The sequence below is a fragment of the Saccostrea cucullata genome, unplaced genomic scaffold (genome assembly GCF_032062105.1).
Source record: "Saccostrea cucullata isolate Sc308-1 unplaced genomic scaffold, CSIRO_AGI_Scuc_v1 ctg2186, whole genome shotgun sequence".
NCBI classification, from domain to species: Eukaryota; Metazoa; Mollusca; class Bivalvia; order Ostreida; family Ostreidae; genus Saccostrea; species Saccostrea cuccullata.
The window spans coordinates 99133-111274 of NW_026933950.1; the positions used below are offsets into that span (position 1 = coordinate 99133).

The 12142-nt window shown below is 32.9% G+C and overlaps 1 protein-coding gene across 1 annotated transcript; it reads right to left on the minus strand.

The window, feature by feature from the left end:
• Window positions 1-332: 332 nt before the first annotated feature.
• On the minus strand, window positions 333-3288 carry LOC134239686 (uncharacterized). Its single transcript, XM_062721848.1, has 5 exons — window positions 3167-3288; window positions 2629-2825; window positions 1239-1414; window positions 962-1134; window positions 333-460 (listed from the first exon to the last, which is right to left on the minus strand). Exons 1-5 carry the CDS (start codon window positions 3249-3251, stop codon window positions 414-416), a joined length of 678 nt encoding a protein of 225 aa, XP_062577832.1. The 5' UTR covers window positions 3252-3288; the 3' UTR covers window positions 333-413.
• Between the last annotated feature and the right edge of the window lie 8854 nt (window positions 3289-12142).

Sequence of the window (12142 nt, forward strand, 5' to 3'; positions counted from 1 at the left end):
TATTGAATACTGTTCGTTCTCTCCATAGTCTTCACTTTAATTCTCGATTTTTAATTAAAAAACATTAGTGATCGTTTCATAAAAAGCAAACACTGTTCGTTCCACTGCTCCGCCTTTTTTCCTTGCAATAGAAAAAAAATGTAGTTCTTTTTCAGGTTCCTTTTTTAAAAAAAATTATACTGCTATTTTTTCAATAAAAGCATTATAATCTTGTTTAAGGTAGATTTCCAGAGTTTTTACTTTACTCTAGTCATTAAAATTCTCCTTGAATTCAAGAAAATGGAAAACTAAAAAAAAATGAAAAATCATGTGTTACATGTTACAACCTTTATTAAGTTTAAATGAATTGAATTCATGTGTGCATTTTCCAAAGTTGTTGGAAATAAACTTCTCTTTTCCCTCAACCGTTAGGCTTAGAGAGTGAGAATGTAGACGTTCATTACATCAGCAGATCCAATATCTGGAATGAAAGACATGCTTTTTATTGCAACCTTTGATTGGTGAGATGATATGAAGTACATTAAGAAAAAAATACTAAGTAATAAAAGATATAACTAAATGTCAATTTTGCAAGGAAAATCGATACCTTCGACACTTTTAGATATATTTTACAACACTAAATATTTATTTAAATATTTTGGATATCCCACGGATTGAATATCATAAGACTGAAAATTAATTTTCTTTTTTCAAATTTAAGCAGACTGACTAGTTACAGTCCCTATTAACATATTTTAATTTTTTCATGATTGCCATTAAATACTGCGGCAGCACATGTTCATATTTAATTTAATAATATACATGTATATGCATTTCGAAAAATATTTTAAAACATTAAAATGTTTTGTCTGATATTTTATGTAAACAGTCGGTATGTAAAAGGAAAAAAAACAGTTAAATAAATAATACATTTTGCACATTAGCTCGATATAATTAGTGCGAATGAATTTAGTAAACATACTAGTGTTCCAGTTCATAGCTTTCGAACTTTTGCTGTACAAAAAGAGTGGTGGGTGATCTCCCTTCTTCTCCCAGGTACACACAGGGATTCTATCTATTACAACTAACCATCCAATATCGTTTGGACATGAGCCATATGATTTGTTGATAAAAAAATGTCTTCCAGAATCATTACTACAAAGGATAATCAAGAAATAAATAAATAATTATATTTTTTGATCACGAGAATGAATAAACATTTCGTTATTGTTTTAAACGATTGTAATAAAAGCAACAACTAGAAATGTGGATACCCGTTCATGGAGAAATAATTAGTCACAGAATTGCTATTTAGATCGGACCAACTGCTGCGTAACAATCTCTCTTTGCTGAACCAGTTCTCTTTGTTACTTCCACTTCCGTCAAATTCCAAGAATGCCACTGTATTTCCTTGAGCCCCAAACACTACGCGAACCTTAAATACATTCACATTCAACGTACATATAATAATTATGTAATTGATTGGGTAATTTATCTAATAAACCTTGGCTCTATACTTTAATTTTAAAAGATACTTGAATTTAAAAACATTATCATATAATGTTTTATCAAAGAATGAATTTATTTTTATATTTTATAGTCATTAAACTTTAACAAGTACCATATCATACAAATATTGAAATTTAATGAGGTTTACTCGTACTATATGGACTTGGGCACATCCATTTAGTCCTTAGTAGACCGAGTTCAAAAATCAATATCATGAAATTATATGTATATTTCAGCTGAGGAAAACAATAGTATAGAAAAAGGTTACCCAACCGTTTACTCATGAATGAATATAATCTTCGGTACTGTTGTCTGTCTGGTTTACGTGCATTTCATACATGATTACATTTAAGCAATGAATTTAATAGCTACCCAAGTTAAACTGTACAATCTGAGGTGGATCAGTTCACGTTTTATAAACGTGAAAATCGGTTTATAAAAAGCGTAAACTGTTCCAACCCCGGTTATACTTGTATAACTTGAGTAAGTATTAAATTCATTCCTTATTATTTAATTAATGTCCATCATTAAAGTAAAAATTAAGACAATTTCTTCATCAAAAATGTCTTCAAATTGTGCATATTTCAAATATAACGACAAGCAGATTAATTTGCTTTTGAAGTAAGTCAATATGATGAAGGCAATACGGTTTATACGGTATAATTTTTTTCTTTTAAGAATCAAATGAGGCGTTACAAACAAAATAAAATTTTTGATTAATTAATAGTATCGTATTATAAATTGTGTTTACTTATAAATAAATCTTTTATTAAGAGGGGGCTCAAGTGGAAGAAATGGTATTTGAAAATATCAGAGCAAGGGAAATTAACTTAAACAAAAAGGTCAAAAATTTGAGATTAAATTTCAAGTGGAAGAAATGGTATTTGAAAATATCAGAGCAAGGGAAATTAACTTAAACAAAAAGACATTAAAAATGTCAAAAATTAAGCTGCTTAAACATAAATGATGTAAAGAGCACTTTGTGTAATTAAGAAGTTCATAATATTCTTATTTCAGAATGATTCATTTGTTCGTGACTTATTTTAATAAAAAGAATTATATTATTTTCAATAAGCTAAGTAATAAAAATTAGGCTTGTGGGTTTGTTCATACAAATGAACGGAATTATTAAAAAAAAACCTTAATAATGTTGAGTAAGTGCCATAAATTAATTAATGGGCTTCGGAGATGCTGCGTGGTGTTACTCCAATTGTCTAACGTAAATCCCCTATTAATACACCCGTTATCTAGTGTACATGGTGATGCTGTTCCGTTGGTCCAAGCTGCAAGTACATTCTGTCTATTACCTTTTACTGCGTGAAAAACTAGCTCCCAATCTAAAACAAAGTGAGCCTTGGTTTAATATTGTGCATAATGACTAGCTGAACTAATAAACTATTTTTCACTATATATTTTCGGCCAGTTTTAAGTACAAATTGTGAACAAGTATAAAGGATACATTTCAAATCAGAACAAATATATTTTAGTAGGACACGTAAAAGATATCTAATACGAATAAGTTTGCATTTCAGAATTTTTATTTCAACAAAATGTAATGTAAATTCAAGTTTTAAGTTTTCAGAGAGAATGATTTCCCCTGTCTCTTTGGTCCTTTATATGGTATTACATTTATATACCGGATGTGCTACAAATAAATAGAAATAAATCGAAAACGTACTGTCCTCCACCACATGGCCCAAACAAGAAGTAATGACCAAAGCCAAACATAGTGGCATTAGAAGAAACATCAATGGCACCTTCATACTTTTCAAACTTCAAACTGTAAAAGTTCGAGGTTATAATTGACATACATGTATGATGCTTAAAAATTAGTTTTAATTACATCTACATTTTACACTTAAGCAGATTATTGGTTGTGATATTCAAGATTATTCAAATATCCTAGAAAAAAAAGAGCTCTACATATGTATAGAATTAAATGAAAATAAATTAAAATTTCTACTAGAACACTTTTCTCTGCATTATACTATTTTAAGGCAAAATAAAAGAATTTTAGGTAGATTTAGATATGTTGGTATTTTTTTGATCACCTTGTCAGCTTTAACTTAATTTCGAATAATATTTTCAATGTTTTACAAACCCCTGTCTCCTGATGTCCTGTTTGCTTTCCAGAGCCACTTGCTCTTTAATTTATATAAATCATATAATTAATCATCAATAAAACCTGTTGCATACCAAACACGAAAGCAAGATCAGTAAGACCGTGTTAGTTATAATTCCACAACCATATCTATCAAAAATATGAAACATATTCAGAAACAACAATTTAAAAAAAAGTCCATTGCACGTATAATGTGTAATGATTGCACGTGGTGCTTAAAATATTACAAATATTATTTTAAAAGCTGTATTTGTAACTCTTTCAATTCTATGAATAAAATGACGCTTGTATTGCCTTGCATTCCTCAATTCAATGCCACTTTATCCAAGCACAAGATTAGTAAGAAGTGCTAACCATAACGCCTAGTTAATCACCTGAACGGCGAACGACTTTTATATTATCTTTTTTATCTCTATGAACAAATAAAAAATGTGGACACAAAATTGTAGCCGCACAAAATACCAAAGGATTAAGCTTTTAACCGAATGCACTGTATCAGGGTACTTTAAAAGCAGTCTAACTAGCACTTGATTTCCAAAGAAGAGAAACCTTTAAGTATCTTCTTCTTGTTTACATGTACATATGTACTATATAATTTCTGATAGCTGAGTTTAGCTCTGTCTTAACCCTAAAGTATTTACAATATAATGCAATATGGACCTGTTACTCCTGAAAAAGGTTATTCTTTAATTTCAAATGCAATCAGATGCTAAAATTTGATACCAAATTTTGACCCTCCCCCAATCTCCAGGGAGCCTATTTTGAACAAAATTGAATCTGTACTAGAATTATTTAGACTTTCTTTTCACACAATAAGGTCCTGTATGACTTATTTGAAAAGGAAAAAGGATTTTTCTAAAATTTTGTTTTACATGTTCATCGCTAGTTTCCTATATATTCAAATGACAAATGTGAACTCCTTCAATAGAATGTCGGAAAAGTTTTTGTCACAAGATTTTTAAACTTTTCAAAATGATAAATTAGTACTTGCTTATTAATCAGTTAAAAGGTCATGATGTGGTACATAGCTGGTCGTAGACATAACCAACCTTGTCGTCAGCATCTTTCATCGGTTCCTATGATGGTCCCTGATTGCGGAGTTTCTGACCTCGTCCCTGTGTACAAGCCCTTGACGATGAATCACTATGTCCCCAGGCACCACACGTTGAACACTTGCTGCATGACTTGGTATAATGACCCTTAACTTTACACTTGGCACATGTAGGCCTCGTAACTTCTTTGCCTGGCTCTACGATCGTTTCTTTGTCCGTGAGCAGGGCCACCACATGCCCAGCACTTGCCTCCAGGTCCTTGTACTGATTTTTGGCTTTGGGTCGTAGTCGACATCGCACCGGCTGAGTCTCCAACTGCACTCCGTGTAACTTTGCCCTGTTCCTTCTGTGCTATGAAGGAAACAGTCTCTTCCAAGCTGTCTGTCTTAGGATCACCAAGCAGGTCAGACAAAATTTCAGGGTCTGCAATTCCTCTAACCAGATTGCCCTTTATGATCTCATCACTGTAGTCGTAAACATGGTTACATCCTTCCTCCTTGCATGTGGCCTTGTACTGACAGAGTGACGCTTGACCTCGGAGACTGGCTAAAATCGTTCTGATGCTGGTACCAGGTGCTTGTGTCATCTTACTGAGCTTGATGCGTTGTACCAGTGTGCTCTCATCCTTCACAGCAAACCGTTTAATGACATTCATCAGGTCTGCCTCTGGCATGTCTGTGATGTTACCTCGTCAGTCACGCATGACGTCGGTCCGAAGGTCTGAGTCGCAGCAGTAGAACAGAGCAGTGGGTATGACGTTTTGTGCTATGGCCATACCCACCTTGTACATCTCCCATTGTCGAGTGAACGCTGACCACTGGTCTGGGTCACATCCAGCAGCTATGGTGGGTGGGTCCAACTTCAATTTGGGAGCTGCGGCAGCTGCTGGTTGGGCGTTTTGGCTGGTGAACAGTTCTATCATGGATCTGGAGGGCTGCCGTAATCGCTGCGGCAAAGGCTGCATCCAGGTCCTGGGACTGCCAATCACATCCTTCCACAGGGCACTCTAACGTCGGCATGTTGAGAATTATCCATCGTCTGTTGCGTATCGTCTGAATTTTGCGTCGATAGTGTTGTGTATCGTCTGGACAATGACTTGGTATCAGTCATAAATGATAACCATCATCCACTGAGTAAATCTTTAATTAATTAAGGATTACTGATACCTGAAACATATAGAAATAATATTACATTAATTACATGATTAAATAATTACAACTCTGTGATTCTGGAATTTCCAAAGGACGTTTCGTCTATACCCGAGTACAGCATAATGTTATGGAGAAGATTTGGAAAGTGGGAAAAATTACAGGCGGACGCTCCTCAATCAGAATGATTCATATAAGCCTTTGGTTCAGGTGAGTTAAACAGTTTTTTTCTTAAAGTGAATGACACATAATTATATATTTCTTATATTACTGAATTTCTGCAATGCGTTTGATTGATTGATTGTTGTTTTACGTCCCTCCTAGAATTTCCAGCACATAAAGATACGAGGGTTGTTCGGAAATTATTGAGACATTTACTCCATAAAGGACGGAGATAATTTCATGAAGATTCATCAACATCTTATAAAGAACGTCTAAAACACTTAAGCAAATTTTATAATTCCTACGACAATTATATAAGTTTCTGTGAGGTAATAAATATGCATATGTCTATCGACCCGGAGCAGCCTCGCTACGTCATTTAACGTTACGTTAGCCGTAGATTGTTTCGCATGTGAAACGATCGGGAAATGTTTAATACTCTTCCTTCTTTGTTATTACATATATAACATTACAAAAATCAAACAGTCTCTTTTCTTAAACTATTCTTTAAAAATGTATGCTGTTGCTACCCCAGTCAAAAATTTTCATTTATGGGAAAGGACGACTTAGAATCATGCAGTGCCAATTTAAATACCGTAACGATATCAATACTGTATGTAATAACTCATGGTCGTCCAGATCTTTTAATTTTAGTCTTGTTAAATTAATTGCTAAAAAATGTATACCAAGGAAATAACAAACCCTAACACATCATTTTTTTCTCTTTGTTATTGTTTTAGCAGGTCTTTCAGTCTTGAAAAGAGTTCTGCATTGCGCTACACAAAATTTTAGGTATGCTGGCTGATCCGCCCTTGACGTCAAAATCCATTTTTTCGGTGTAAGCAGATTTCTCTACCGCGCTTAATTTTTTTATGATCTCCGTATTTCTGATCAAAATTCTATCAAAGTTGCACAACATGAATTTGAACCAAAGCTGAAAAATTATACACTTAAACTGAATTATTTTCGCTCTCATTATTGATCCACGAAGAGTTAGAATTTTGGGGTTAAATATTTTCAATGTCTGATTCCCCGACTGGTCCGGGTACCCCTACTATTGACACATTTATATACCATTGTAGAGAAAATATTTAATATTTGTAAAATATTTCTTGCTCTTATTAATTTTTAGTGTATGTCAAACGTATATGCCAATTTTCACTGAAAGACGTTCATTAGAAAGTAAAATATACACAATGTCTCAATAATTTTCGAACAACCCTTGTATGTCATCTGCAGGCATGTTCATGAAGCTATCTTAGGACTAAGGTGTGTCCTAATAACGTCTTAGGAAATTTAAATGTCCTAGTCTTAAGTCAGTTTCTCGAAGCTTTCCTAAATTTAAGAACTTTCCTAAGTTTTTCCTAACTTTAGGACAGCATAATACCTGTCCTAAGATCATCCTAACTTAAAGTTTGTTTTGATGCTTTTGATTTTGGACATTGCAAGTATCAGCGGTAATTTCTTGTTTCTCAGCAGTCCGTGTATGAGCTGATGATTTACACAAATAATTAAACAAGAAGTGTTACCCATAGGCCTCTTTTCATATATGCTATAAATTTCGCATGTGCTGTTCCGGATATTACCTAATACAAATTTTCGATATTATTATAATGAATATTTTCGGTATTGATTGGAGAAATATAATACAACGCTCCTCGGGCGACGAAGTTGGGGGGGGGGGGGGGGGGGGGGGCTTTTATTATCAGTCGATCTGCTCATTGCGTATCAAATACAAAGTAATTGAAGACAAATAAGGTTATTTAAATGAGGGTAATGTTGGAATGAAAAAAAGGCTATGAAAGAAGTTGAAACCTAGACCCCGCCCTCTCTCTCTCTCTCTCTCTCCAAAATAGGATTTTCGAGTTTGGACAATAATCTTTCCCTTTTTTGATTGTCTAGTTTTCTCAGGTAAGTTAAATTTTTTCTCGCCCCCCCCCCCCCCCATTTCATGACCGTTGTTATGTGACTGTCAAAGACATTCATCACAAACGTTGTATTATGACCGCCACCCCACCCCTTCTTATGTTTAAAATGTCATAATACATTGTACGAATATAGAAACAAATACCCCCTTTCATATGCTAATGATTGGTCTATAGATATAGATACAGTACAACCTATGATCATTCTAACATGACTTTTTTGCGATATACATATTCGTCATTTGTCAAAACTTCCATCATAGATTAATACCAATAACCTTGTCTTCGGAAAATAAGGAGGGGCCAGCCGTCCACCCCCTATTATGAGACAATGAAGCTATCGACATGTTCTATTTTTTTTATTAACCGGTTGGGAGAACATACAAAATTTAAAAAAAAAATGTCATTCAAATATTAAAACTGTTGAGAGTTTTATTATTCAAGAATAAAATGTTGGCTTTAAATTAGTGTTTTCCCTGACTGAATAATTTTTTAGTGTCCTACAAAATTCATTTTACTTTCAATCAGCTTATTTATCAAAAAAATTAAGTAAACTTTTATAAAACTTCATAACATAATCATCATCAAGGTAGATCACTCAGAGGTTCTTATTTTTTAAACTATAAATATTAATTACAATTTGTTTGTTACAATACGATTTACAAGCGGTATTAAATATTTTATAATATCAAAAAAAAAAAAAAAAAAAATGCAAACATTAAAATATACTGAGGTCACATGGACATATAAATGGATTTCCTTTTCTAATGTTACATGTATGTAATTTCTTTCCCGTAAATTGTCTCCACATTTATCAATAAATGTTTAAGAAAAAATTGTTCATTGTAAGTTAGGATGTCCTAACTTAAGATGTTCCTAAGTCACCGTCGAGATACATCTTATGATATGTCCTAAGTTGATCTTAGGATGTTCCTAAGTTTCTTCCTAAGCCATATCTTAGGAATAGTCTCAGGAAAAATCTTAGGAAAGTTTCATGAACATGCCTGCATATTCACATGTGAAGGGCTTCAAAGAACTTGATTTGGTAATAACCAATATTTGCCCCCCAAATCAAACTTTGATGGAGATATATTTAATTAAGTTCTTAAACAGGGGAGTTAATGCTGACTTCAAAGCACTGAATATTTTCATAAGTAATGGCGCCATATGTACGTAATGACGTCACAAACATGACGTAAATTTCAGTTTTTCATGAATTTTACAGAAAAATGTACATATTTCGTCGATATTTTGAGTAAAAGTCACCGAGCGCATGTGTGTTCAGGATCAATATTTTGATATAATGTGTAGAATGATAATATCAATGAAATATGTCAATATTGTTCCTGAACAAACCTGCGCTCTATAAATTTTAAAGCTAAAATTGTTGAAATTTTGTCCATTTTGTCCTCTTTCTGAAAAAGGATATTAAATCGGACTAGTTTATGACGTAATAAAAACAAAAATTGTGAATACACTGCTTTGACACTATAATATTTTCTGTTAAATTATATTTCTCATACAATTTATTGAATTCAGCACATTTCAGGAAGTTTTCAAATTTTGACTTTTGTGGGGGCAAATATATGTAATATACCGCATATAGTTCTTTAAAACAAAGAGTTTGAAACATTTGATAATTTGTTTAAAATTATATGCCTAAGGGAATAATATTGATATGCGTCATGATTTCTTGACGATGAGGAATGATATGACATTCAGAGAAAACCTTAATAATTGATGATGATGATTGAGTTCGAAAAGTAAAAAGAGGTTACACATTAACACACAAACAGGACAAGTATTAATAAAAGAAATAAAACGACTATTATTCTTTTTTAACTGTAGCTTGGTTTCCGCGTAAACATTTCTGTGATTCAAAGTTACCATGTTCTTACTAGAGGTTTGCAACTTTCCCTTTGGTAACAATACGTTAGAATCCTGCTCTATTCATAAAAACGTATGCATGTTATATTGAATCTTTATACAAGACTTGGATTTTCTCGCTTTTTTTTCTATTCAAAGCTTTTTCTCTCTGCATTATAGATATATCTTCTACATAAAAAATAAAAAAAATATTCAATAACAGTGTACAATTATGCAGTGTACATTTCTAAAACCAAAACAGAAACGTTCTACTTTCATTGAAGTTAGAACAACGGTTACATATTGTACCATTAGTGCTACATGTAATCGATGATTATTGTATTTTTGAGAATCTTACTGCTAAGTATGATAATATGGTAAAACGATTATGATTTAAAACTTTTTCCATCTTTTTATTCATAAAGGGGTCATCTGAGGTAAAATGATTATAGTAAATTATTTAAATACTCAGTAGTTGCACATTTTGATTTCTTATATGAAATACAGTAAGTATAAATGTTCTTTTTAATGTGAAAATGCATGCACCAAAACAAGACGTAATAACAAAATGGTAAAGAAATGATAAGAGGATTGAGTACGATCCATTTCTAAACCAGGGCGAGCTAGTGACAAACAAGCTGATGTTAAAAGATTTGAAAAGCCTTCAGTTGTTAACCTTGTCTGTAAAAACAACTAACTGACGTGCATGATATCATTTGTTAGAACATACTTTATATACTTATTTTGACCATCGAATATTTTGCATACCTTATCATTACATAGTGCTCACAGCGGATACAACCGATCAACACGGGATGATGTACCACTACCTGATCCCAATCCGGTAGTTCCTAGGGGTCTATGTGTTAGCCCTAGCCACGAATCGTTTTATTTACGGGATATATGAGATTGACCACTGTTCATTAAAGAAATAAGGTCCGTATTTTCTTGGATATTGCAGGAGAAACTCCATGGTCAAAATGTTTCAAACAACATTTCGAAACTAAGGAGGTTATCCTGCATCATCCACGGCAACAAGAACGTTATATCTATTCTACTAACAGCTCTAAAATACAGCTGATCACTTCATCTATAGAGAAACAAAAAGAGCCACCATGGCGTTGTTTTCGCTGTTCCATGTAATACCACAGGGACAATCTGTGGTATACTTGTGTATCGACACTCGGCACACCTCGGCCGAAGGTGACAGAATCAGCAGTGTATCGAATGCAATTCCAGCTTTCATTGGAAAAAAAAGCTTTTAATTATTAAAACAATTCTTTGTATCATATCGGTATATTGATTACATAAACATTTATTGGAAAAATAAATTGTTTTCTACGTATGAACAATTTCTAAAACGGGATAAATTATTGACAAACAATTTGATGAAATAAGAATATCAGCAGTCTCATGTAAAGTCATTATTTCGTAAATTTCATAGTCGATTCAATGAATTTGTCAGCAAATACAATTTATCATTGAGTCAAATGCTGAGTGACTTTTTTCATACACATTGTTTGTTCATTATTTATACACTGAATTAACGACGGACTTTTCCGTTATTTCCCGAATATGTCAAGGAGCACACGGCGGGTGTGACCGGTTGGCAGGGGGTGCTCACTTCTCCATTGCACCTAATCCCACCTCTGATGTTTTGGAGGTCCATGTTTGCTCTGATTCTGTTTTGAATTGTTTTATGGACTTTTGATCTTGAATACTGCTTGTTACCTCCATATATCATGATATGTTTCATGCAATTTTATTTATTTCTTATAGCTTAAATAATAACTATTTAACTCTATTCCTTTTGGGTGCCCCTTGCATTCTCTACTTGATGTTAAAGCATTGATCAATTAAATGAAGTTACATGTAATTATGCGCATCACTTGGTTGATTAAATCTAGCCATGTAATGTAGATGTCATGTGACTTGTCAGTATGATTCACTAATCAATTTGTGATTTATTATATATTTTGTTTAAAACCCAGCCAATTAATTGTTAAATAATTCTATGTAATGTAGTTTTAGTCATTTGTTAGTTTCAATAAATGACATTTTCACTCAATTTTTTTTTTGATAATTTATACTAGAGATTAAGCACAAACAAGCTGCGAAAAGCCAGAGTTGTCTTTCATCATTACAGGAAAAAATTGTGGATATAAATTTTATTAATGTAAAATAACAAAATCAGTTGTGTATTTTATTGCGTTATCAGTGAAATCACGGAGTGTATATGTAGTTCAGAGGTCCGTGGAACAGCCCCACTTAGCTATAACTAAAGTGCTAAAAGGAATGCATGTGTCGCCTGCTTTCAGCTTCATTCAAAATGTAACTAAATCCAGGAATAGTCAGCTTCTAGCATAAAGTTTAAAAAAA